The 25,944-nt window shown below is 47.7% G+C and overlaps 1 protein-coding gene across 12 annotated transcripts in view; it reads right to left on the reverse strand.

Annotated features, from left to right (window-relative positions):
* Positions 1 to 6,017: 6,017 nt before the first annotated feature.
* The window catches only part of C7H10orf90 (chromosome 7 C10orf90 homolog), a 384,378-nt gene continuing 364,451 nt past the window's right edge, over positions 6,018 to 25,944 (reverse strand). For 9 of the 12 annotated variants that reach the window (XM_070470407.1, XM_070470411.1, XM_070470404.1 and 6 more), the window contains 3 exons: positions 11,231 to 11,294; positions 7,040 to 7,139; positions 6,018 to 6,951 (listed from right to left, as the gene is read on the reverse strand). In XM_070470407.1, coding sequence (XP_070326508.1) covers positions 6,913 to 6,951; positions 7,040 to 7,139; positions 11,231 to 11,294 — 203 coding nt within the window. In that variant the 3' untranslated portion in view covers positions 6,018 to 6,912. Of the gene's footprint in view, positions 6,952 to 7,039; positions 7,140 to 11,230; positions 11,295 to 17,336; positions 17,433 to 23,406; positions 23,605 to 25,944 lie in introns of those variants that run through there. The other 3 variants (XR_011488667.1, XM_070470406.1, XR_011488668.1) reach the window with 3 other exon arrangements.

The following is a 25,944-nucleotide window of genomic DNA, read 5'->3' on the forward strand; positions in this document are numbered from 1 at the left end:
AGTTCCAAAGATCAGCAAAGAGAGATAAGAAAGCCTTCCTCAGTGATCAGTGCAAAAAGAGAGAGGAAAACAACAGAATCAGAAAGACTAGAGATCTCTTCAAGAAAATTAGAGATACCAACATTTCATGCAAAGATGGGCTCATAAAGGACAGGAATGGTACGGATCTAACAGAAGCAGAAGATATTCAGAAGAGGGGGCAAGAATACACAGAAGAACTGTACAAAAAAAGACCTTCATGACCCAGATAATCATGATGCTGGATCACTCAGCTAGAGCCAGACATCCTGGACTGTGAAGTCAAGTGGGCCTTAGGAAGCATCATTACAAACAAAGCTAGTGGAGGTGATGGAATTCCAGTTTAGATATTTCAGATCCTAAAAGACGGTGCTATTAAAGTGCTGCACTCAACATGCCAATAAATTTGGAAAACTCAGCAGTGGTCACAGGTATGGCAAAGGTCAGTTTTCATTCTAATCCCAAACAAGGGCAAGACTAAAGAATGTTCAAACTACTGCACAATTGCACTCATCTTACACACTAGCAAAGTAATGCTCAAAATTCTCCAAGCCAGGCTTCAACAGTACATGAGCTGTGAACTTCCAAATGTTTAAGCTGGATTTAGAAGAGGAAGAGAAACCAAAGATCAAATTGCCAACATCCGCTGGATCATCAAAAAAACAAGAGAGTTCCAGAAAAACATCTATTTCTGCTTTATTGATTATGCCAAAGCCTTTGACTGTGTGAATCACAACAAATTGTGGAAAATTCTGAAAGAGATGGAAATACCAGAACACCTGACCTGCCCACTGAGAAATCTGTATGCAGGTCAAGAAGCAACAGTTAGAACTGAACATGGAACAGACTGGTTCCAAATTGGGAGAGGAGTATGTAAACGCTGTATATTGTTACCCTGCTTATTTAACAACTATGCAGAGTACATAATGCGGAATGCCAGGCTAAATAAAGCACACACTGGAATCAACATTGCCAGAAGTAGCAATAACCTCAAATATGCAGATGACACAACCCTTATCATCGAAAACAAAGAGGAACTAAAGAGTCTCTTGATGAAAGTGAAGGAGGAGAGTGAAAAAGTTGGCTTAAAACTCAACATTCAAAAAATGAAGATCATGGCATCTAGTCCCATCACTTCATGGCCAATAGATGGGGAAACAATGGAAAGAGTGGCAGAGTTTATTTTCTTGGGCTCCAAAATCACTGCAGATGGTGATTGCCACCATGAAATTTAAAGACACTTGCTCCTTGGAAGAAAAACTATAACCAACCTAGAAAGTGAAGTCGCTCAGTCACGTCCAACTCTTTGTGACCACATGGACTGTAGCCTATCAGGCTCCTCTGTCCATGCTGAGCAGCATATTAAAAAGCAGAGACATTAATTTGCTGACAAAGGTCCATCCAGTCAAAGCTATGGTTTTTCCAGTAGTCATGTATGGATGTAAGAGTTGGACCATAAAGAAAGCTGAGTGCTGAAGAATTGATGCTTTTGAACTGTGGTGTTGGAGAAGACTCTTGAGAGTCCCTTGGACTGCCAAGGGACAGCCAAGGAGATCAGTCAATCCTAAAGGACATCAACCCTGAATATTCTTGGAAGGACTGATGCTGAAGCTGAAGCTCTAATACTTTGGCCAACTAATGTGAAGAGTCGACTCATTGGAAAAGACCTGATGCTGGGAATGACTGAAGGCAGAAGGAAAAGAAGACAACAGAAGATGAGATGATTTCATGCCATCACCAACTCAATGGACGTGAATTTGATCAAACTCTGGGAGATAGTGAAGAAGAAGGAGAAATCTGGCATGCTGCAGTCCATGGAATTGCAGAGTCAGACACAACTTAGCAACTGAATAACAACACACCCTAGTTCAATCCATGCAAAAATCTGTGTTATCCATTTGTAGACACATAAGCCTAGCCTTGTTAATGAAATGTCACAGGCTACCAAAAACCCAGAAAAATACCCTGGATCATTTTGTCATTTTGATTACATTTCAGCTGAAAGAGTAAGACTTGGAATGATGTCAGCATATAATAATTAAATCTGGCTTAACCAGCCTGCAGGTATATATTTAAGCAAACACAAACATAAAAAATCCTTACATGCACCCGATGGCTTTTTGTTTGTTTGTTTGTTTGTTTTTTAACAGCAAGCACATATTTGGCAACACGTAACAGTTAAGAGGATGGTCATCACTAATTCCTTTGGAATCCATGTAATAGCAACGGTCATGAGAAACCACAGTGGATATAACACACAGTGTGGGTGTATTTCTTTATAAGTCAGCAGCAGTAAAAAGATTTATAATTTCCTTCTTCCTGACATCAGTGGGCAAGGGAGGCGGCAGCCCGGTTGGCTTTGATGAAAAGACATTACACGTCATATGCTGTTAATATGGGTTAACGGTTGTAATATCTTTACCCTGATGTCAGTTACAGCTGTTGCTTCATTCAGGTATGTCAGCAAAGTAAAGCTGTTTGAACACAGGGAGGATGCTCCGAAAGTCATCCACAGGACACTTTCCCCACGTCTTTCATGCTTGCTGCTGTTCCATCAAAACGGTTTAAAGAAATTTATCTTTTTTTTTCCCTCAGCTGCAATTTAAACCAGAGACTTCTTTCTCTTCCCTTTCAAGCTTTGATAAGAAGCACCCAGCCTTTTTGAAAAATCCAAGTCAAGTCTCCCCACTTCCGGCCCCTTCATCAAGGTCTTGACGTGTGAAGATCTGAATGAAAGATGTTTGCTTGAAATCACATTTCTGGCTGCAGCCTGGCAGGTCACAGCATCCTTGATGTGGATATGATTCTCCTGCTTAGAGAAGCAAGAAAAGGGGGAAGAATTTCAACGCCCCCCTGCTACACACCCCAGACAACTACCTCAGACAGTCTCTTGGGGGTCCCAGGATCAGAACTCTGCCTGAGGCGGCCAGCGGGACTTGAAAGAAACCCTCCGTGCTGGGGGCGATGAGCCAGCCCTGTCGCTACGCTCCATGTGGAGAAAACATTTGCGAGGAGGCGCCTGCTTCCCCAGCAGCCCGCCGGTGGGGAGATGGAATCTCGGGGAAGTTTCTGACAGCCTGTGCTCTGGAGGAGTGGGGGACATCATGTCCACATGAGACAGAGAGGCTGGAGAGACTTCTGAAGTGTTTTGGTCCATGGGGCGACTGGTTCAGCTCCGTGACAGCCGATCCCCAAAGGTTTCTATTTAGCTAGACATTCGTGGGTCATGATCAAGTATTGATGAAAGTACAAATGCAATGAGCTCTCTCACGGAGAACCATCTGCTGATAGACTCATTTTATTCACTTCACAGATCATTTCCTTTGCTTTTAATGCACACGCCAACACCCTCACACAAAGCCACAGTGAATCATTTTTTTTTTTTCCATCACACTCCTTAACCCAGAGCCCTCCTGTCTCCGCTGTCCAAGACCCTCCGGTGGGGTGAGGCAGCCTCATGCCTCCTTCTCTTGTTCTGCCTCTGACTTGCCTCACGCTCAGACTGTCGGCCACTTGGTACAGTGGGAGACCAGGTCCATAAGCTGAGGTTTTTATACCAGCAAGTGCTGACGTGGGAGAACTTCAGAAAGAAGAGGATTTTCAACTGCTCTTCAACCATTGGTTGTTTCACAAATAGTTCTTTCAATGAGGAGCATTTCATCTGAGCAAGCATTTGCTGACTCACCCCAAGAGCACACAGCTTCCAGGAAGTTGGGTTGGCAACAGACGCTGGCTAAAAAAAAACCCAGGCAATTGTTTTTCCATTATTCCATTACCAGCTGGCAGAGAGGACAAATCACCAAAATAGGAGTGTCTCCTTCGACGTGAAGGCACGGAGACTGCGGCAAGGCGGCCTGGCGCTGTGACCATCTGCTCTGCCTTCTCAAACGGTTCCAAGTGTTGTCTGGTCCGAGCTCGTGAATATCAGCCACAGTCCCCCTGCTCCTGCAACCTGCTTTATCACTGAAGGATCACTGTGTGCCAGAACCCAAACACCCTCTGGTGCAAAGAAATCAGCTCCAGGACCGGATGTGAATACTGAAGTTATGATGATGATACATTCTAATTTCAAAGTCTAGTCTTTCCCTAAATCTGATGTTAATAAGAGAATCTAGCACATGGTGACCAATTCCTGACAGAGCTATAGGGATGGCTAATAGGATTCAGGCCTTTACTTCCATATTTGTTATATTAATAGCATTATTATATTTCTGCAATGACCTCATTAAAATAGAAATACTGGATATTTGAAACTTACTCATCAGCATTGGTCTTCCCTGGTAGCCCAGATGGTAAAGAATCCACCTGCAATGAGGGAGATCTGGGTTCGATCCCTGGATTGGGAAGATCCCCTGGAGAAGGGAACGGCAACCCACTCCAGTATCCTTGCCTGGAGAATTCCCATGGACAGAGGAGCCTGGTGGGCTACAGTCCATGGGGTCACAAAGAGTTGGACACAACTGAGCAACTGAGCACATCACTGGAAAAGACCCTGATGCTGGGAAAGACTGAAGGCAGGAAGAGAAGGGGATGACAGAGGATGAGATGGTAGGACGGCATCACCGACTTGATAGGCATGAGTTTGAGCAAGCTCCGAGAGTTGGTGATGGACAGAGGCCTGTTGTGCTGCAGTCCATGGGGTCGCAAAGAGCTGCACACGACTGAGAGACTGAACTGAAGCACATCCATCAGCATTAAAAATCAACTATAATCATGGAGGAAAGAAATTAGTTGAGCAGAAACTAAAACTTAACTTGCAGCCTTGTCCTGAGCTGGCTGTCCAGAGGAAAGCAAACCTCAACAGACATTATAAATTCCTACCCACTACTTACCTCAGGCACCTTAGTTAAGAACTGTCCTCAGGAATACATAACTCAGTGGCATTTAGTCTCAAGTGGGCTTTTACTTGTTCTTTAGATTTTAAGACTTGACATCAGGTTTGCAAAGGCAGGAAGCCCTTTCTGGGCATTTTTGAAAGTTGGCCCCACCCAGGCACTCTGAGATATTTAGATATCAACTGACACAAATCCACTTTTTAGAAAGTGTCACAGAACAGTCTAGAAGTGGTTTGGCCTTGAATTTAAATTATCGGTTAGGAAAAGTTTTGGAAACTCTCTGAAGATATTAAAGAAAAACAAGTAGAAGTTGTGGCAAGATAGCTACCTACAAAAGACTGCCCCAAACTAATACCACGCATTTGATGAGGAATATTTTTTTGTTAAAAAGCATTAAAAATGTAAATAGAAATTCAACATTGTATTCTAGAAGAGGCCTCATAAGTTCACCAAAACCAAATTAACCTTAAGGGCATGAGTAGCCAGGCTGTCAAAACTGTTTCTAAGAATGAGCGGAGCTTGAGAAAACACAAAGCATTCAGTGTGCATGACTGATTTTTGCTGCAGCAGCACCCACAGGCTCAACAGTCTTGCTGGCGCATCTTCTCAGCGCCCAGCAGAGGGGCTGAGAGATGAACAGCCGGTGGGCTTGTGCTCAGGGTTCTCAGGACACTACGTCCACGTCTGTAGAGATGACAAGAAACACTAGCTGCTTGCTCTGGGCCAGACGTCCTTCTAAGCACTCAGCTCACACTGGCTTATATTCCATTCCCAAGTAAACCTAAGGAGAAGGCACTGTAACGATCTCCGTTTGACGGAGAGAGATGAGCAGACTAAGCCAAGTGAAATAACCACCCACGCCAGCTCTTAATCGTCCCACACGACCCCGTGCACCCTTCTTTGCGTTCTCTGTTAAAGTGGATCCAGGCCCTTGAAATGCTTTCCCTCTGCCCATGCCACGATGCCAGGCTTTGCCAGCAGAAGGGGCAGGAGAGACCCTGCAGGAGAAGGGACCCGGACATCAGGAAGCTCAAGGGCCCTTACCTGTGACTCTGACAGTCCGAAGGTGCTGGCTCATCCCCCCTGGAACTTGGCAACATTTCTCTCTGAGCACCATCTGCACTGGCTGCTTGCTTCATAACACAGAACATGGGACAGGGCAACGATTTTTGTAATAGTTGCATTTATTTCCATTTTTGGTAAAACTATTGTCCTTCACTCCCCAAACACATTTATAAATAATGGACATTGTAAGGTGGAGGATCAAATGGCAGAGTTGGAGCCTTCAGGCCATTTTCAGCCAAGTAACTCTTTTGGGGAGGGGTGGCTTGCCAAAAACACTGATGTGACCTGCAACTCTTTTCCAGCCAATTCTGCCCTCATGGCTTCCGTGGATATAGACTCTTCTGCTGAATGAAGACAGGTGCAAGGAGTGGGGAGGGGGTGGTGGGGGCAACTCTGACCACCCAAGGTCACCGAGAAACAGGTCCCCAGTCTCTGTCAGAGCAGCCGGCTATCTCCAAAGTCACCTCCAGTATTAATGGTAAGACATCCAGAGGGGTTTCAAACACACTGTGCAACGGTCCAAAATCTGGAGTTTGCAGAACTGGCAGAAGTTGGGCATGGTATTTTTAAAGTGATGTATTTAGGTCCTAGAAATTCGATGAAAAAGAAAAAAAAAAAAAAAAAAAGCCAGTCCCCAGGGATCTAAGCCTGTGAGAGCATAGAAGGCTTTTGTGTCTGGGTGGAAATTGTAGGGGTAAACATCAGAAGCAAAAGGTAAAATTCAGAAGTGAAAAAATGAAAGGACTGTATCAAGTGGGTTCTGTTGGGTTGATTACCCCACTGCAGCCTGAAGATCCATTTCCTCAACGGTTATCGTTTCTGCTTGGTTTAGGTCAGCAATTCAGGAAGCTATGCTTTGCTTTATGGGGGAAAAAAAAAACATCAAAAGTAAAATATGTGTTTCACGTCATGAAGATACGGTTAAGTTTAATGGTTTATCCAGCGTTTGAAGTCATCCCAGGTCCAGGTAGAGGGTCGGTGGGGCAGCCTGTGGTTAGACCGCGTTCCTTTGAAGGAGCTGGTCCAGTAATTGCTGGGGAAGCAGAGACAAAGACGTCAAGTTCAGGCCCAGCATCTGGGCACCACACACCCGTCACACCTGCTGGCAGCCGGTCCCCTACCTTTTTGAAGACCTTGGCCCGGAGTCTGTTACTCTGTAAGATCACCCTTTTCTTTTGCTCCTCTTTTTTCTTCCTCACTTCCGGCAAGTTATTATAGATTCTGAAACAAATTGAGAAAACATTTTGAAATGGTAGCGGGACAGTGTGCATCTGCCAAGGCTCTGCCTCCTGTCTTGTCAGCAGGCGCTTCCATTTCAAAGGGGAGATCAGCCCCCTCTGGACCACCTTGTGTCTTGGAGACCCCGAGACCCGGGGCTCCCCTGCCTGTCTTCAGAGGGGGCTGCCCAGGCGGGGGCTGTGTAGTAGATGGGGCCCCACCCAGGGCAGAGCTGGAGGGGCCAGGGATTTACTTAGAAGTCACTTTTCTTTCTCTCCATCCCGTGATAATTGACCACTTGTTTGTAAAATGAGAGCTGCTAGGCCTACTGATTTGGCCACTCTGCGTGTACGCACGCGCGTGTGCGTGTGTGTGTGTGTGCATGCTCAGTCAGTCGTGTCCAACTCTTTACAACCCCATGGACTACAGCCCACCAGGCTCCTCTGTCCATGGGATTTCCCAGGCAAGCATACTGGAGTGGGTTGCCATTCCTCCTCCAGGGGATCTTCCGGACCCAGGGATCAAACCTGTGTCTCCTGCATCACCTGTATTGGCAGGTGGATTCTCTACCATCTGAGCCACTTGGGAAGCCCCGAGTGTAAACTTACTTTTTACCAAATACTGTTTTTGCCTCTCAGCTTTTGTCTTCCTGTGACTTGGGAAAGGAGCAGCGAATCTTCGAAAGTAGCTGGGGTCGAACTGCAGCGGCACACATACAAAATGTGTGAGTCTGCCTCTTCGCCTCCCTCATTCCTGAGTAAGCTGACTCCAAACACATCTTAGGCGTAAGCATCACATGCTTGCCCTGGTGCAAAATTAGGAGCTGCCACGACACCAGCAGGGCCTCAAGGAGCCTCCTTCTGGGCCCTTCCTTCCCATCTCCCTACAGAGACTGCGTACGTACTGAGTCCAAACAGGATTTTGGCTGGCATCCATGGACAGAGAGGGGACACACAGCCTGAGCTTTGAGGATGCTGCACTGGTGACATGTGGCTGAACATCTCTTTTATTTTCCCTGTTTGAAAGCCCAACAAAATTTAACAAGTCCCCCTATTAAAATAATAATTACAAAGTATAAAAAGATTGATAATGGCAGCATTAGCAAGACATCGTCTTGGTTAATGGGCATTAGGCTAATCATCTTTTTCATGAATTTGTCTTTTAAAATTATCTTTTACTGAATAAAATATAGAGCTGATTTACAGTATGGCTATAATCAGTATAGCTGATTTACAATACTGTTAGTTTCAGGTGTATAGCAGTGATTTAGCTTATACATGTACATACATTCTTTTTCAGATACTAGGTTATTGAAAACAGTCCACTTTCTGGTGCTGCACAGTGGTCGTGTTGACTGTCTGTTTTACACGAATAGCACCTACGTGTCACTCCCAAACTCCTGCTTTATCCCTTCCCCACCCTTTCCCCCTGGGAAGCATAAGTTTCTTTTTGAAGTCTGTGGGTCAATTTCAGTTTTGCAGGTAAGTTCATTTATTTCAGATTCCACGTATAAGCGGTATCATATGATATCTGTCTGACCTAATTCACGGAGTATGATCATCCCTAGGCCTATCCATTGTTGCTGCAAATGGCGCTATTCATCCATTTTTATGGCTGAGTAGTATTCCACTGTATATATGTTTCACATCTTGATCCAGTCATCTGTTGATGGACACTGAGGCGTCTTTCACGTCTTGGCTATTGTGAATAGTGCTGCTATGAACACTGGGGTGCATGCACCTCTTCAAATTACAGTTTTCTCTGGGTATATGTCCAGGAGTGGGCTTGCAGGATCACATGGTAGCTCTATTGTCAGTTTTTGAAGGCTCCTCCTCCTTACTGTTCTCCATAGGAGCTATACCAACTTACATTCCCACCGACAGTGTAGGAGGGGCCCTTACTAGTCTAATCATCTGACACGAATTTTCCCGGGTAGCCATCACACCAGGTGGAGACGCCGTGCAGTGTCCTGTTGTTATGGGAGTGAGGGGCCCCAGGCCCAGCGAGGTCAGGAGGCCAGTGACATCCCTCAGCTGGTGAATGAGGAGCTGGGAGCCCAGCCTTGGTCTGCTTGACTTCTTGCAACACTGGCCCCCAACCACGTTGCATAAAGTAACCCAGGAACTGCTTGCACCCATCGGAGTGGCTGGCACAGACGGCGTCAGCATAGTATGAATTACTGGGTGCATACACGACTGCCAAGCCCAGGAGCTGTTCTAGAAGGAACCAGGAGCAGGCCGTCAGGATCAGTAGGAAAGATGACATGTCCTAAAGATCCACAGTGGAAATCCTTCTGCACCTATAGAGACACATTGTCCCAATCTTAACCATCTGACTAAGTGGGGTGTTTAGGATAAAAATTCCTAGGCCTCAATCCTGGAGCTTCTGCTGCAGTATTTTCCTAAAAGAACATCCTTAACAAATTATTTTTCATTTATGCAATGGACTACTCTGCATCAGTGAAGAAAATCATCCATATCTATATCTTCTGACACAGAAAGACCCCACAGACATAAAGTAAAAGAAGCAAGTTATAGAAAGATAATACATAGCATGATCCTATTTATGGTCAAAAATTAGACAATTGTATATGTAACAAGTAATGTCTGTTTTCAGGCAGAGAAAAAGGCATGGAAGGGTATAAAGGATGCTGATACCTATGGTGTCTCTGGAGGCAGGACAAGGTTGGGGAAGTGGGGTAGGAGGGGGGATAGCTGGTCATGAGGGACTTCAGTTCTCTCTCCTGTGCTTGAATTTTTAAAATGAAAGTGCAATTTAGTAATAGAATTAGTAACAAAGAACATGAAAGAAACATTATGATTCTGCAGGGGAGTGAAGTCTGAGCCGGGGTCTGGGTCCACTCAGGGCAGACCACAGAGTAGATGCCTCTCTGACTGTGTCCGAGGAGCCCAGCTTCCAGCCAGGGAAGCCACGACAGGGGACATAGCACCATTACTCTCTGGTCCTCTCAGAGGCAGCTCCGTCTTCACTAAGATGACAGGGCGATGCTCTGTCCACAGATGCTGCTTTGAGATCGAGCCTCCACAATAGTGCCTTTGGGCTTAGGGACCAGGAGGGGACCATTGGCTGAATTTCCACCAAATTGAAAGAGGAATACTTTGGGCATGAGGTGTACACGGCGTCATACATCTGAAACAGCAGGTCTTGACCCCCAGTGGCCCTTTAAAGCCCCAGTTAGAATGCTGTGAAGCCGGTGGTTAATGGGAGCGTTCTCCTTCCCACCACTGACACTTTTTTTTAAAATTTACAGAGAGATTCCCTACAGATAATCAAAGCTGGCTAATGATCATGGAAACAATATAATCATGGGAAAAGCAGAGATTTTGTGCCTAGAGTGGGGAGAAATGTACTCTTCCTGTTTCAATGGTTTCTCTCAGTTGCCCTATCAGTTTGGTTTAATTATTATAATCCCCCTCTAATGCCAGATAGTTTATTATAAACTAATGACATGTTACTTGCATGAACTTGGCGAACTCTGCCGGGTTATTACGTGTGGATTGGGAGGCCTGAGCTCGGGAAGAATGGCAGCTTTTGTGTGCTGGTGAGAATGAGGGGGCGTCCAGAACTGCAACTAGCCAAGCAGGACACGGAGAGCTTGCGGCAGCCAGGCGCCAAGAAGGTTGGCTGGTGGCCCTCTGTGGCTCCGTGGCCCCCTCACACCATCCACCTGCAGGCCTGGAAGCTTTCCTGCAGGCCCAGAGACCCAGCTCCTCCCCCTCTTATGAAATTACCTGTGAAGGTGCACAGTGATAAACAGCACCTGCCTAGAGCAACGGCAGGAACACGCAGAAGTGTTTCTGTTGAGTCTGGGGATCTCTTAGAGGCCAATAACTGGACTGGTTCAGAACTCAAGACCCACCACCTTCCTAAGGGTTTTCCAAGAACGACATCAGCATTCAGAGGTGCAATTCGGCAACTGCACTCCTTTGGGCCAGCTTTTCAAATTCATGAAGAGAAGACCTCAGAGCTCAGACGTGGACTGAGACGTCATGGTCCCGCTGGACACTGCCTGGATCCAGCAAGCCACCCCTCCTTCCCCCACTTTTTCCACCTCACACAATACAACCAAGTACCTTTTAGATCGCATGTGCATCTCCTTCTCTGAAATGTACCTTTCTTTGGGCTTGAACAAGTTATCTGAAAAAAAAAAAAGGAAAGATGATTAATTTCAGAATATACGGATGTTGCACTTACCTAGAAAAACATCACAGTGGGCTTGCTTGACTCTCTGTTATCTGTCCTTAATCCAAGACCAGCCTGATATAAACACTGCAGGACTCAATAGACACACACCATGCATGACTGTATCAAATTCGGCAACCTATAGGTTGGCTTTGACCACAGTCAAACACAGCATGAAGTTCAGGGTCAGCTCTAACAGACTTCTTGGGCAGTGACTGCAGGCTTCACTGAGCAACAAAGAGTCACAGTTTACTGGGGACGTGCCAGGGCAGCACAAAAACGTGTTTCAGCATTGCTCTGGGTGCAGGGTCAGGGAGGTGGTCATCCCGTCCACAAAGCAGTCACACTAGGTTTTTGGTGCCTCTGAGGCCACCGAGGGCAGGAGCTTTCACTCCCAACTACAGTCTCCATCGTGGATGCTCGGCCTCTACTCCCTTTCTAAGGGGGAGGAATCAGTCCTTTCCAAGGTCAGAAAATGTAACGGAAAACAGCATAAAACTAACATCTGTCTAGTGTCCTTTGAGAAGCGCCCAGTGGCTACACATCACCAAGTCTGGAATGTCTTTTAATGAAAGTACACATTGCTAATTGCAAGGATGTTTACAGATGGCACTCATAAAAATGGTCTGCATTTTTTTTTTTAGAAAGAAGAAAAAATAGTGAGTACACTTTTGATACAACTGTGAGATGCCTGAGAGACTCGTGGCCCTATAGATTAGCCAAAAGTCTGGTACCCCAAAATGCTCCTGGGGTGCTTGCTACACGGGGATGCATCTGAGTGGCTATCACTGCCCGGAACACCTGGATGGTAACCAGCGCACCAGCCTTCACTTGGCAGAAGTAGATGGTGACTCAGCATCCTTCAGTCATGGAACTGAGGCAGGCTCCTGGCATCCTCAGCCAAGACCCCACCAGGCTTCAATCAGCCTCCCCACCTGGGCCTCTTCCCCGTCTTCAACACTCCAACAGAGCCATTTCAGATACCCCAAGCTTGAGAATGTGCAGAAATTTTTAAGAATATACAAGAAGGCGGACCAGAGGCAAGGATATGAAGAAGTCTTTTCCCGTCTGGGGAACTATAACTCAGCTCTGATTTACAATATGGAAACGACACAGTGGCTGAGCTTGTCTTCTGTCTGGTTGTAAACATAAAAGATGGTACCGTTACTCAACCTCAAAGACAAGATTCAAAGGAGAACCAAGAGAAAGGAGAAAGAAATCAGAATTTTCACAGTGAAGGGGAAACATTCCCAGTGTTTGGAAAGGCATGAACCAGGAGAGTTAACCTCACCATGAGGACTCTGATCTGCCAAGACACCTCCCAGTGCCCACCCTCCCCTCTCGATCTAGACAGGGCCAGGCCAGAACCCAAGACCTCAGGAAGAGCCCAACAGCGTTCCAAAGAAATGGGAGTGTTGCCACGGCAGTCAGGGTCTCAGGCAAGCAAATATGTGTCTTCCTACAGACTCCCACTCCAGGGAGAAGGAGCCGCCTGCAGACTTAGATTCCAGTCTGCACCAGCATTCCTCAGGAGCGACTCAGGATGAGGGAGAGGCTGGTGTGGACCGAGGCAGGGTCCCCAGGGGGATAGAAACACTATGAACGGCCTGTAAAACACTTAAAAAATCTCAGCTCAATTGTCTGTGGTCTCCCCGAAGATATCAGCTCTGTTTTTGTTTTGGTTCAGTTTGATTTATTTCTTTTAAGCACCTGATACCACAATGAAGCTTTGGTCTCTCTTCGAAGAGGAAACACAAGCGAATGTGACTATTGGGCACCTCCTCTGTTTTGTTTTCTGAACTCTTCTCCGCCCCCTGTGCCTCAGCACAAGCTTAAATTCTGCGTCCAGCAGCCAACTTAGGTGCAAAGCAAGCAGGTCTGCGTCCAGGAGTGCTGACCCCAGCTGGCAGGCTCCAGCCCAGGCCTCACGCTGGTCGCTGTTGACCTTGAGTTTTCCTAACAGCACCAGGCTCATGGGATGAGCAACACGGGAAGAGAGGAAAAGAACAAGTCCGCCTCCCTGGAGGAATGGTTTGAAATAAATCATCGTGTGTTGTAATGGCTTCCGACCTCATTAGAACAAAGAAAGAAAAAGAAAAAAGCACATTTGGCTCTTTGAGAGGGAAGCGGCCGGAAGAGGGAGGGGGCAGTGCGACACCAGAGGGTCAGCACTACCAGTTATAATAAACTGCTAGGATTTATTGGATCTCAATGGGTCTTCACACCAACCCTGTGACAGGCTCGTAATTTTTGCATTTCAGGGTCAGAAAATCAGAGTTCAAAGGGCCAAGGGTCCTCTGCCCTGGGTCTTTCAGTGAATGAGTGAGTGACAGAGCTGGGTTTCAGTCCAAAGGAGTCCAGCCCTGCCCACACCTGCCCTCAATCTCAGAACATGGTCACCAACCTATGGTTTCAGAATCCACATTTTGGGAGCCCTGACAAGTGCTGGTCAGTTTCCCAGGCGATCATTCCAAAATTTCTTTCTCTTCCCCTTTCCTCCTACATTGAAGGAGCAATGACTGTGCCTCCAGGGGATGCTCAGAAGGAAAAAAACACTGATAAGATCTTGCCGCCTTGAGACTTCAAGATTGAGGGAGGAGCTGGATAGTGAACAGACCAGCTACAAAGTGTCAGGTGAGTGTTGTGATGAAAATGAATTGCGGGCCACTTGGTCAAGTGGGGGGGGGGGGTCAGGAAGGCCCCTTGAGGAGGATGTATTTCACTATAACCCAAAGGAGCTGGCTATGGGGGCCATGAGGGAGAAGGAGGAAGGATCAGGGGGCCATGGCGCATGCAGTGCTAGGAAGGAGGGCGTGAGAAGGCAGGTGGGGAACAGAGGTGAGAGCAAAGACCGCTGTGGCTCTCCACCCAGGCCGCACTCCACCACCATCTGCAGAGTCTGACCATGATTCCCACGCATGAGCACTGGGATCTAAACCAGAATCTCCCATGGTTCTAGTGGGCACCTTGTAATAGGGAAGAACAAATCTGACTCTGTATTAGATCCATTTCATTAATCTTTGTATCCTATTGCTTCTGCTGTGAGTTAAGAATGTTCCCGGAAGCCTGAAATATATAAGAGAGCCCCTTTTCAAGGCTCTGACCTTTAAGGGTGTAACACTCTGCCATTCATATAGAGATGAAAAGTTGCAAAACAGAAAATAACATTTGTCCTGTTGGAGGTTTATCAGGAACCTCATGACACCTGCAAGAACAAAGGGTTCCCACACCCAGAAGTTTGCCAGAGCCAACGCCTCCCTCACTCACCATGCCTTTACAAATGCTTTGTGGAAACCCTTAGGGGAGGTTGGACTTGGGGGCACAAGCCACCCATTTTCCTTATACGGCCCTCCAATAAACCTTTCTCTGCTCCAGACCCCATATTTTGGGTATTGTTGGGCCCCACGATGCTTGGGCACACAAACTTGCATTTGGTAACTGCTGGAGGTGGGAACCATCCTTGCTGGGTTTTGTAAGTCTGTTGAGGAGAATTTCAAGTCTGTTGAGTGTTCCTCAGAGTAAGAGGCAGACAGCCACGTGAGGTTTAAAGTAGGGGCTCTGATTTGGATTCCCAAAGGATGGCTCCAGCAGCTGTTCAGAATATGCACCCACTGCATAGAGTAAGGCCTTCCTGGGTGGCTCAGACGGTGAAGAATCCGCCGGCAATGCGGGAGACCTGGGTTCGATCCCTGGGTTGGGAAAATCCCCTGGAGGAGGAAATGGCAACCCCACTCCAGTACTCTTGCCTGGGGAATCCCCGTGGGCAGAGGAGCCTGGCGGGCTGCAGCCCAAGGGGTCGCAAACAGTCGGACGTGACTGAGCGGCTCAGCGCACCAGGCAGAGTCCCTTCCAACTCAGGGGCAGGGAGACAGGTCGGACTGCTGTGGCTGGTAAGCAGCGCTCAGGACAGCTGGGAAATAGGGGGACTCGGGACTCAGCTGCACCCGCGGAGCATGAGCAGAGCGGGCTGTGAAGCTGGGACAGAAAGCCAGATTTTATGGGGGAGGGAGGGAGGGGGAGTCTGGGGTTAGCAGAGGCAAACTGTTATATGTAGAATGGATAAGCAACAAGGCCCTACTGTATAGCACAGGGAACTGTGTTCAACACCTTATGATAAGCTATAATGGAAAAGAATACGAAAAAGAACCTGTGTACATACATGTATAACTGAATCACTTTGCTGCACAGCAGAAATTCACACAATGTTGTAAATTAACTATAGTTGAATAAAATAGAAAGAAAGACAGAAAGAAAAACAGGCTTTGGGTGGGAGCCACCCTCCATCTGACTGTTTAACTTTCACCTGTTTGGGGCCCGGTAGACTCAAGGATCAGTAAGACAAAGGACTCACAGCCCAGGGACAGAGCCAGATACACGTGGCCTTCAGGTGTCACTACTGACATCTGCATCGGGAGAGGGCTCGTGGAGGCTGTGTGGTCCATCATGGAAGGGATGCAACTGGGGAGACTTCACAGAAGGACACAGCTGAACTGAATCTTGAAGAAGAAAGTGGCGTCCTGATAGTGAGAGGGAGTCCAGGACTGAGGTGGCCCCGGGTGGAAACACAGCAAGCCTGCGAGGACCAGCCTACAGCAGGAGATGGTGCTTCAAGGAAATATGCAGCTGGCTCCACTGGGGACCTCGTTTTACAGGATGGAAACCATCCTACACGCACTTTGCTCAAAGATACAGTGAAAGCCCATCTATCCATACCCTTTTAATGGGAATTCTGCCTTTATAAAATTAAAGTGACTGGTGAGAAAAATTTTCAGCCAGCTTATGGATCTTTTATGGATTTTCCTTGAAGCTTCGTGTATTCTAATTCACTAATACGGAGGAAAGAACTGAGGCTGTATTTACGTCCCATTATCATTCAAATAGAGCACGCTTCCCCACCCCCCCACCCCCCCCCACCCCCGCCCAACCCCCTGTTAATACAATTACTAAGGTAGTAAATTGCCCATTTCTGTCTTTCTGGAAAATTCTTTTTCTTTTTTTTTTTAAACTTGAATGTCTGGTGTCTGGTTCATTATTGTATACAAATTACTAGCCTATTGCTAAGTTCATGAGTTAAGGTCAGACACACAGTGTGAGCAAACGAGCAGCTACCAAGATATTGGTGCTTCTGAGGCTGTTCTTGGGGAGCAGCTGAGTACAAGCCCGACATCACATTAATTTCTATAAACACATGCGGGTGTTTATCACAACCCTCACCTCGTGTGCAAACATGTGTGCATAGAGGACAGGTGTCCTGAACACTCAGACAGCCACGGGTGTTACCAGAGGCAGCAAGGGTCACCTGGACACCAGTGTGATGTGTTGCTTATGAGGCCAGAGCTCATTATCCTCCTCACAGAGTCCTTATCTACAGCTCTGATTGCAAAGCTTCATTTCTCCTATTGAACAAGTAATCTAAATGATAATCAAGTTCACACTGGATTTATTAGTACAGTGCCTGTGCAGAAGCTGATTTTTGGCAGTCAGCCTGAGCACTTTGAAGAATCTTTTAGAATGTGCTTCCCCAGCTTAAAAACACCAAAGCTGAGGGATGCCTGTTGGAGAGAATCCAGCCAGGAGCCAACAAAAGCCAGTTTGGAGTAGAGAGGCCAAGTCTACACTGCCCAGTATCTTCTAAGAAAGACACGCCCTACCCAAAGGAATGGAAATGGGGTATGTCTTAGGGAAGGAAACCTCTAGAGGATTTTTCCCCTAAAAAAGAGGCCCCAGTAGGTGTGTGTTCTAAGCTCACAAGGGAGGCTGTTCATTATGTCAGTTTCAAAGCCAGTGAGCAGCTGGCCTTCCTGCGGCTGGAATAATTGCATCATGGTCTTCGGGAGTTGAATCCAGCTACTTGCACATCATTTCCATTCGGCGCGTCTCGCTGGGATCTCTAATTTGCTGACATAGGCAACAGCCAAGGGTCTACCTTGGACTAATTAGCCCTCCAGAAGCTAAACGGTGTGCACTGCACCGTAGAAAAGCTAGTTAAAGACTCACAGGTTGTTCACCTCCAAAGTGCTCTTGTGATGATAAAATCCTGTGCTGGATAAACGCTGTCATCTTTCTGCAGTCCTTCTATGCTTCTGTGGGACCCTGAAGAACAGTTTCACATGGTGAGCTGCCCATTCCAGGCGCCTGGGTAGTGGGTGGAGGTTGTGTGTTTCATTTACATAAAAATAACGCTCTACAACAATGAGACAATGATCATTTGGACCCAAAAGAGAGACACTAATGTCACAGTTCAGAGATGCAAGGAGGTTCTCAGATCCTTCAGGTAAAGGTATCCAAAATTAAGAAATGAAAAAGAAACCAGAGGTTTGCAGAGAAATCTATTTCTCTTTCCACGCTCAGGTCAAGAAATGAGGCATCACAGGCTTCTGGTTAATGCAAGTGAATTGTCCTCTCTGCAGAGAGCTTGGTTCCTGCACATGCAGACTGATCCTCGAGTTTCCAGCAGAATCACTATCTTGGGGACTCTGTGAACACACAGGGTGCTGGGTGCTAAAGGATGGATTTGAGAAAGGGTCTGGGCGTGGGATTCCCAGGTGGCTCAGATGGTAGAGAATCTGCCTGCAATGCAGGAGACATGGGTCTGACCCCTGGGTTGGGAAGATCCCCGGGAGAAGGACATGGCAACCCACTCCAGTATTCTTGCCTGGAGAATTCCATGGACAGAGGAGCCTGGCAGGCTACCGTCCATGGGGCTGCAAAGAGTCAGACATAACTGAGCATGCACACATGTTGACACTGACCTGCCCCGAGGCATGGGGTGGTGGTGGGGTTATGAGAAGGACCCACCAGGCACTCTGGAAGCCCACGAACCTTCCCACACATCCTCATAAGGTCGAATCCTTGATGCAACATGGGCAGACCAGGGACCATGGCTTCAGTTCCCCCAGTTAGAAAAACCAGATCCCCAAGTCAAACTGTTTAAAAGGAGTCTTACCACAATTCTGTTGCTCTCTCTCTCAGACCCAAGAGCTCCATCACAAGCTGCTTTCCCATCTGTCCCCCAGGCCTTCTCCTTTATGGTCCTAGATTCAGTTTACTTGGCTGGCTGCCATAAGAAGCCCCTGAACAGGCTAAAATCATGCAAATTCAGTTCACTCAGCTGTCTGCGGTATCAGAAACTCAAAGACAGATCCCACACAAGACCAGAGGCTAACACACTGAACGCTCAAGCGCTTCCATCAGTTGCCTAAAATGTGCATTTTTCCCCCTGGGTTCAGCAAAACAAGGTACAGCATTTCTCACAATGAACTCACTGGTGAATAAAGGCGAACCAAAGCAGCTAGGCAGCCTTACCAGCCTCTAAGGTTTCATGACCCCAGTTCTGAGTGACCTCATTACACATGGCAGGAAGTCATCATTGGTTTCTGCTTCATGAAAATCATACTAGTGTTAGTACGTTAAGCATCGTGTTTTTATGATGTAACTTTGATGCTTCCTTTGGCCTGCCTGACCCTCCACACCATCAAAGAGGTGTCTACTTGGGATCCAAGTCTGCAGACCTGAATCAGGTTAGGCCTCAGCTTGGTGCTCTGTGCCCTGGAACTGACCACTCAAGCTTGCTGGTCTCCTGTTCCTCCTCTGCTCCATGCGGGGACAGCATCTGCCTTAAAGGTTCTAGGGAGGTCTCACAGGAATGGTCCATATGAACATGCACTATAACCTTGGAGGTGCCAGCAGCAGCCACGATGCTAACAGCCACTAGTCTCCAAGCATCCCCTGCCCTGGCCCCCATTTGTGCCTCAGTTCATCCCGTGACTCAGGAAAGCAGGTGTTTTCCTCTTTACAGATGAGCAGAGGTCTCGAAGGTCAGCAACTTAACCTCAGGTCTCCAAGTAAGCAGATAAGAGGCCTGAGAATTGAGTCACTGATGGAATCAGTGGGCTGTTTATTCTCTACAGAAGATAGATGGCTGTGGTTCTCAAAGTGGGGCTGATGCTTTAGCAGAAACGCCAACATCTGTACGGTATCTGCTTCCCCTTCATTCCCCAAACCAGCAGCACCCGCATCACTGGGGAACTCATCACAAATGAAAGTCCTTACCCCTGCCCCAAGTCAGCGGGCTCAGAAGTTCTGGGGCTAGACCCGTGTCCTGTGAGCTCTCAAGTCCTGCAGGGGATTCTCAGGTTTGAGGACCACTGAGAGAAGATAACAAGAATGATAAGGAAAACAGCCAAGTCCTTCCAGGGGTTTCCAGGCTTTGAAGAAGGATTGCCAAATATTATACAGGAAGCCCAGGAAAATCTGCATTTTAGATCAACAATGAAACATTTTTAGCATAAGCATATCCTATACTTTTAATGAAACCTCTTGATGAAGGTGAAAAAGGAGAGTGAAAAATCTGGTTTAAAACTCAACATTCAAAAAAGTGAAGATTGTGGCATCTGGTCCCTTCATTTCATGGCAAATAGATGGGGAAGAAAAGGAAACAGTGACAGACAAAATCACTGTGGACAGTGACTGCAGCTACAGAATTAAAAGACATTTGCTCCTTGGAAGAAAAGTTATGACAAGCCTAGAGAGTATATTAAAAAGCAGAGACATCACTTTGTTGACCAAGGTCCATATAGTCAGAGCTATGGTTTTTTCAGTAGTCATGTACGGATGTGAGAGTTGAACTATAAAGAAAGCTGAGCACTGAAGAACTGAGGCTTTCTAACTGTGGTGTTGGAGCAGACTCTAGAGAGTCCCTTGGACTGCAAGGAGATCAAACCAGTGCATCGTAAAGGAGATCAGCCCTGAATATTCATTGGAAGGACTGATGCTGAAGCTGAAACTCCAATACTTTGGCCACCTGATATGAGGAGCCGACTCATTAGAAAAGACCCTGATGCTGGGAAAGATTGAAGGCAGGAGGAGAAGAGGGCGAAGGAGGATGAGATGGTTGGATGGCATCACTGACTCAATGGACATGAGTTTGAACAACTCTGGGAGATGGTGAAAGACAGGGTAGCCTGGTGTGCTGTGGTCCATGATGTAGCAGAATCGGACACGACTTAGCAACTGAACAACAATAATATTCCATGTAATATTTGGGACCTACTTATGCTAAAAGAGGTTTTCATGCCCTGAAATGCAAGTTTAACTGGGCATCCTATATTTTCTCTTAGTGAATCTGGCATCCCTATTTTGAGTGTGTGAAGAAACTCTCGCTGCCGTGGCAACAGATAATCAGGTCGCCGGCTCCAGAGCCCCCACGGGCATTGTCTGATGCAGCTGCCTGTGTCACGGGGAAGGCAAGCCTCTGCCCCAGTTCCAGAGTTACTTCTCTGGTAGCTTATTGCTTCTCTGCCACTTTTCAGCCCGTGGTGTGGGGAACACCACCCTCCCTGGTTATTTCACGTTGTGACACTGGTGAAGTGCTTTCCAAAGGGGTTTTGACTGGCTGCTCCTTCTCCGCAGGACTCCGCTGGGTGACAGTGTGAGGGCCGTGTTACAGGTTCCAGGGGAGCCCACGTGGAGAGAGGTTCTGTGCCTGTCAGTGGACAAGCCTCCAGGGAGCCAAGCTGGCCACAGTCTGTGAAACTGGCACCACACCCTGCCGCCCAGGGGACCGCGGGCGGCAATCATTGCTTTCTGGCACTGCTAGACCAAAGGGATTCAGATAAGGAGAAGACCTCCCCGCAGTCTCAGATTTTTGTGGGAAATGGCAGATCGAAATTCCAGTCGGGGCTTCTTTAGCAAAGCATGGTACTGGGTTGGCCAAAAAGTTTGTTAGGGTTTTTCCTTCACAAGTTTTAGAACAAAACCCGAATGAACCTTTTGGCCAACCCAATAGATAGTCTTAAAAGCAAAGATTCCTAGAGCTATGTTTCCAAAATGGTTGCTCAAGAATTAGATAAAAGCATTCCAAGGTCAAAGAAATTTAGAGAAAAAAAGCTTAAACAAATTTAAGCAGGCTTCATTGTTGCAGGACTTATCAGTGCCTTTAACATACATGGGCATTGTAAACCTCCCAGAGAATACAGTTTACAAAATAATCCAAAGGAATTGGTCTCCCTCTTGAATGTATTTTTGATTGTCTAGGCTTAATGATGCTGGGGGGAAAAGTGACGATTGCAGAACATTAGCAAGTTATACTTAGTTTTCAGTTTTCAAAGTTATTATTTGTGGCTATAAAATAGGATTTTAAATATGTAAAATGTGATATACTGCCTTCACATTTTCTTAAGAATATGTGTGTGTGTACCCGTGCACGTGCGTGTGTGGGCTGAATGGCAAGTTTAAATTAGTCATGTAAAGAAACTGTGGCAATGGCTCAAGTCATCCTTCACCATAAAACAGCAACATCTAGAACACGTCTGAATGGCTAGCTGTTGATCTGGGAGTCACTGCTTGCTCAGGTCCAGGGTTTCCCAGCATTATTTAGAGAACCACAAAATATGGTGATTTATAGATGATGAATAAACTTTCATTCTGGTTGCCAAGTAGATTTATATCCTTAGTGTCACTGAAAGGTTTATTACTGAACTGCACTGGGGGATAAAAGGGAAATCATTTGGAAAATAAAATCCAGGCAATTGGGCGAGTTCCCATAAAGACTTTTTTTCCTTACCACTCTGCAGTTCTGTATTTTTACCTTGCATTATTTTAATTGGAAATAACACTGTCCTACAACTCTACTTCTAATCAATAGACATAAACTGATCTTTTCTTCCTGTGTTTTTTAGGGGGAAAAAAAACAACACACAACACCTTTATCTTTGGTCTGCAAAGGAAACCAATAACAGCAACATGCAAATAGCTTTGAATCAGGGAAAGTCTTTTAGCTAAATCATGCTTCTTGTTTTCTTTGCAGTCTGATGAAGTAACAATTGACTTTTATCTGATAAGCACATTTTAAAATCCCTTTGTGAGCAATGGGAGAACTAGCCCCAAATATTTTTTCGGATGATTGATGGAAAAACATCCAGGAGATTAGACTGGAGATTGTAGGGATGGTGTGGCCAGCACTAGCTGCGTGATGAACAGCACATTTTTATTACTGTGATGACTCCTCCAGCCATCTCATATCTGCTGGGTCACTTCTCTAGCTCAACGCTCAGGGAATGCAAATTAATTTTAATACTTGTTCCAGCCAAGAACCATCAGTGAAAGCAGATCGGCTGGAGAAGGAATTCTGCAGTGCCTTCTGGAGAATTCCGCTTCTCTACTGGTCCGTGATCTGAATGGCTGTGCTTGGCTCACCTTGGAAAGTGTGGATAATGCAGTTCAGATTAAGTTGCTTGGCTTTGCTACACGCAGCAGAGCTTGTCAGGGTGACTTCGTGTAGTGTGTGCCCACTGGCACTTAGAATCCAGGGAGATTTTGCTAGCATACTCACAGGACTATCATCCAAAGTGGAAAAGTAAGGAGGTAGGGCATATAAGAGATACACAAGAGATGGTAGTGTTCCGGTGAAAAAGGTAGGGAGGTGGAAACTGGATAGATAGTCAGGGAGGGCTTCCTGGAAGAAAGGCCTTCCTGAAACCATCTTCCTGATGGATTTCCTACCCATACACGGGTTAGGAGACCATCAGAAAGAGCCACGAGGACCACTCCAATTGTCAGGAGAAAGAAACTGAGACGCAGGCAGGCCGACCTGGCCTGTTTCGGCATGCCTGGCTTTCTGACCATCTATGGCACTGAATACAGGAGCGACAGTGATTCATGTGCGTGAAGGGCTCGACTTGTCAGCCAAAGTCACCACACGGTGACAGGAATCAGAGGCAAGAGCCTCGGAGGTGAGAGACTGAGACTGAGGCTGGGCTTGAGCTGGGCTAGGGAGGTTAGGAAGGCCGCTGCAGGGCAGAGAAAAGGGACAGACAAAATTCTATCAGGCAGTTTTGGGGTACCGATGGCGCATGCTCCCAGGGGTAAGGAAGGACAGCCTGTGACCAACTGGGAAAAGGAGGCAGGGGTGCCAGTCAGGCTGGGAGGGGTCTGGGATGCAGGGTGGGGGTAGGACCCAGGGAGGCTTGAAAGCTGGAGATGGGGAGGGCTCGGTTGGGGGAGCCACAGCTAGGGCTGGACAAAGCCACAGACGGGTCCTTGGGAGACACTGACCAAGCCCTTCTACCTGTGGGCGACGCTGCTGTTCTGTTGCTGAGTCGTGTCCAACTCTGCAACCTGCAGGACATCAGGCTCCTCTGTCCTTCACTATCTCCTGGAGATGGCTCAAATTCATGTCCATTGAGTCGGTGATGCCATCCAACCACTTCATCCTCTTCCGCCCTCTTCTCCCTTGGCTTTCAATCTTGCCCAGCATCAGGGTCTTCTGCAATGAGTCAGCCCTTCGCATCCCATCACAGCATCAGAGCCGTGCCACCTGCTAAGTGCAGGGGCTAAACCACCTGCCACCTGCGGGCGCTGCTCTGGTGCGTCCCACGTGCTTTCAGCCCGTCCCACCCCCGATGTGTCCTGCAGCATGGACCGGTTCTGGAACACTGATCCCTAGGTTACAGTCGACCCTCGAACAGGACCAGCCTGCACCCCTGGGACCCAGGTAGCTGAGCAAATGGGAAGCCCTGCCTAGAGCCCCAGGTAACTCTGGGGACAGGGGGCAGGCAAAGTTCCAACTGGGGAAGGAGACAGAGGCCCACCAGTTAAAGGGTTGGCATCTCAGGGGTTGAGAGCTAAGGCCGGCCTCCCAGCCTCCTCCCCAGCCTCCTTGAGGCTCATCTCCTCTCTGTGACTTGGCAGTCACTGCGTCCCACTAATTCCATCACCCAAGAACCTCTGCATCTGTCGCCCTTCTGCGTTCACTGCCCTGCCCTAGCCTGCCTTCATCATGTCCAGCCTGGAGCTATGTAGCCTCAGCTTTGATCACAGAATAAGGAGAACACTGGACAATGCCTGAGTGGCCCCCTTGGACAGCTCTCTGGCGCCTCGGTCTCTCCCTTTGCTCCCACCCCCATCTAGAGTCCAGCCACAGCTGACCTGAGCACTCGGCGACCCCTCCCCATGCAGCTTCCACATCCTCCCCCAGCACGCCCCGGCCTCCCCACCCTGCACCACGACCCGGCTGCAGGGTCTCTTCTCAGTACCAGGCCTCCTCCATCAGGACCATATCCCATGGCGGGAGCAAGGCCAGCCTGTGGGTTGTCATGGCAACCCCCTTCCACAGCGCTTAGCAAATCCCAAGATCACTGCCTTTTGTACCTGGGGGCTTTCCCCCCAGAGGTGAGGAGGTCCACGGGACCAGGGGCTGTGCCCAGCACAGAGTCCTCAAGAAAGGTTTGCTGAGAGATGGAGGAAGATATTTCTTGCGCCACTGCTACAGCCAAGCCCAGGGGGCCCGGGAGGCTCCCAGACAAGGCGAGAAAGAAGCCACGTATTTGTGAGCTTTGGGAACGCAAGCCATAGGTGATAAGTGAGTCAAAACAGACTGGGGTTGCCAGCAGGACCTTTATAATGCTACTTCCTGGAATTTCTTGGGTCCCAGTTGGTCGTGAAAATCCCCCATCTCCACACGGGAGCCTAGTGAACACTCACATACGAGTGCACACACACACGTGTGCTCACACACGTGTCGCTGCCCCTGTCCCTTTGAGACTGCCCGGGATTCACTGGCCAACAGGAAGCAGAGCTGGCCCGTCGGCCCTCGCTGTAACTGCCCTTGACGTCCGGCGCACGCTTTGCCCCAGCCCTTGCGCAAGGGGGCGTCTGTCAGCTGCTGAGGGCCCCACCTGAACCCCTCAGGTCTGTGCCAGGAGGGCCCTGATCAGAGGCAGCAAACCCAGCTCAGAAAGCAATCCAAGTCTCCCTTCTAACAGACGCCTTGACACTGTAGCGGGAGCTCGTTCACGCATATGATTTATTAACTAATTTAGCATGTAAGAAAAGCATCTGCATCTCGCTTTTATCATCTTGCCAGCAGACAGGCTGAAGACGAGATGCGGCCTGTAGACGTGCTTAATGGGGCCTTAAGCACTCCTGCGCTTGTCCAGAGCTCACACGAGGCTCTGGTTTCAGAACTTGTCTGAGTGGGCCGGCCTAACACAAACAAACACGAGGGTAAACCTCTCATCAGCCATAAATACCACGGGGATCAGAAGAGCGGCTGTAAAATCATGTCCCGGAGCCCTCCCAGAGCACTCTAGTCATCAGGACTGTCTCGGAACTGGGGAAATAAAAAGGTGCCTCGGTTATTTAAAACTATTGGCTGCGTCTCATCATCTTTTATTATTATACACAATTTTAAGATTTTTCAGTCCAAGGAATGTGAACATGTGAGGGTGATATCTGTTTGGGGGCAAAACATCACCGCTGGAGGAGAGTAGATAAGACTGTCTCCCTCACCAAAGCTGTGCTTCCTCCCCTGTTCCTGTGACTTGATTTAGAAATCGGATCCATGCAGGTGTGTGCAAGTTAAAATGAGGTCAGGCTGGGTGGATGGAGGTGGGCCCTGATCCGACGACCGGGGTCCTTGTGAGAGATGGAATTTGGTCACAGACACAAGGTGGGTGGAGGCAGGGAACAGAATGATACAACTGTAAACCAAGAAAGGCCAGAAGTTGCCAGAAGCTCCCAGAGCCGGAAGAGAGGCAGGGCGCGGATCCTCTCTGCGCCTCCAGGAGAAATCACTCCAGGGGACACCTGGATTTTGGACTTCTGG

Source organism: Odocoileus virginianus, chromosome 7, assembly GCF_023699985.2.
Source record: "Odocoileus virginianus isolate 20LAN1187 ecotype Illinois chromosome 7, Ovbor_1.2, whole genome shotgun sequence".
NCBI classification, from domain to species: Eukaryota; Metazoa; Chordata; class Mammalia; order Artiodactyla; family Cervidae; genus Odocoileus; species Odocoileus virginianus.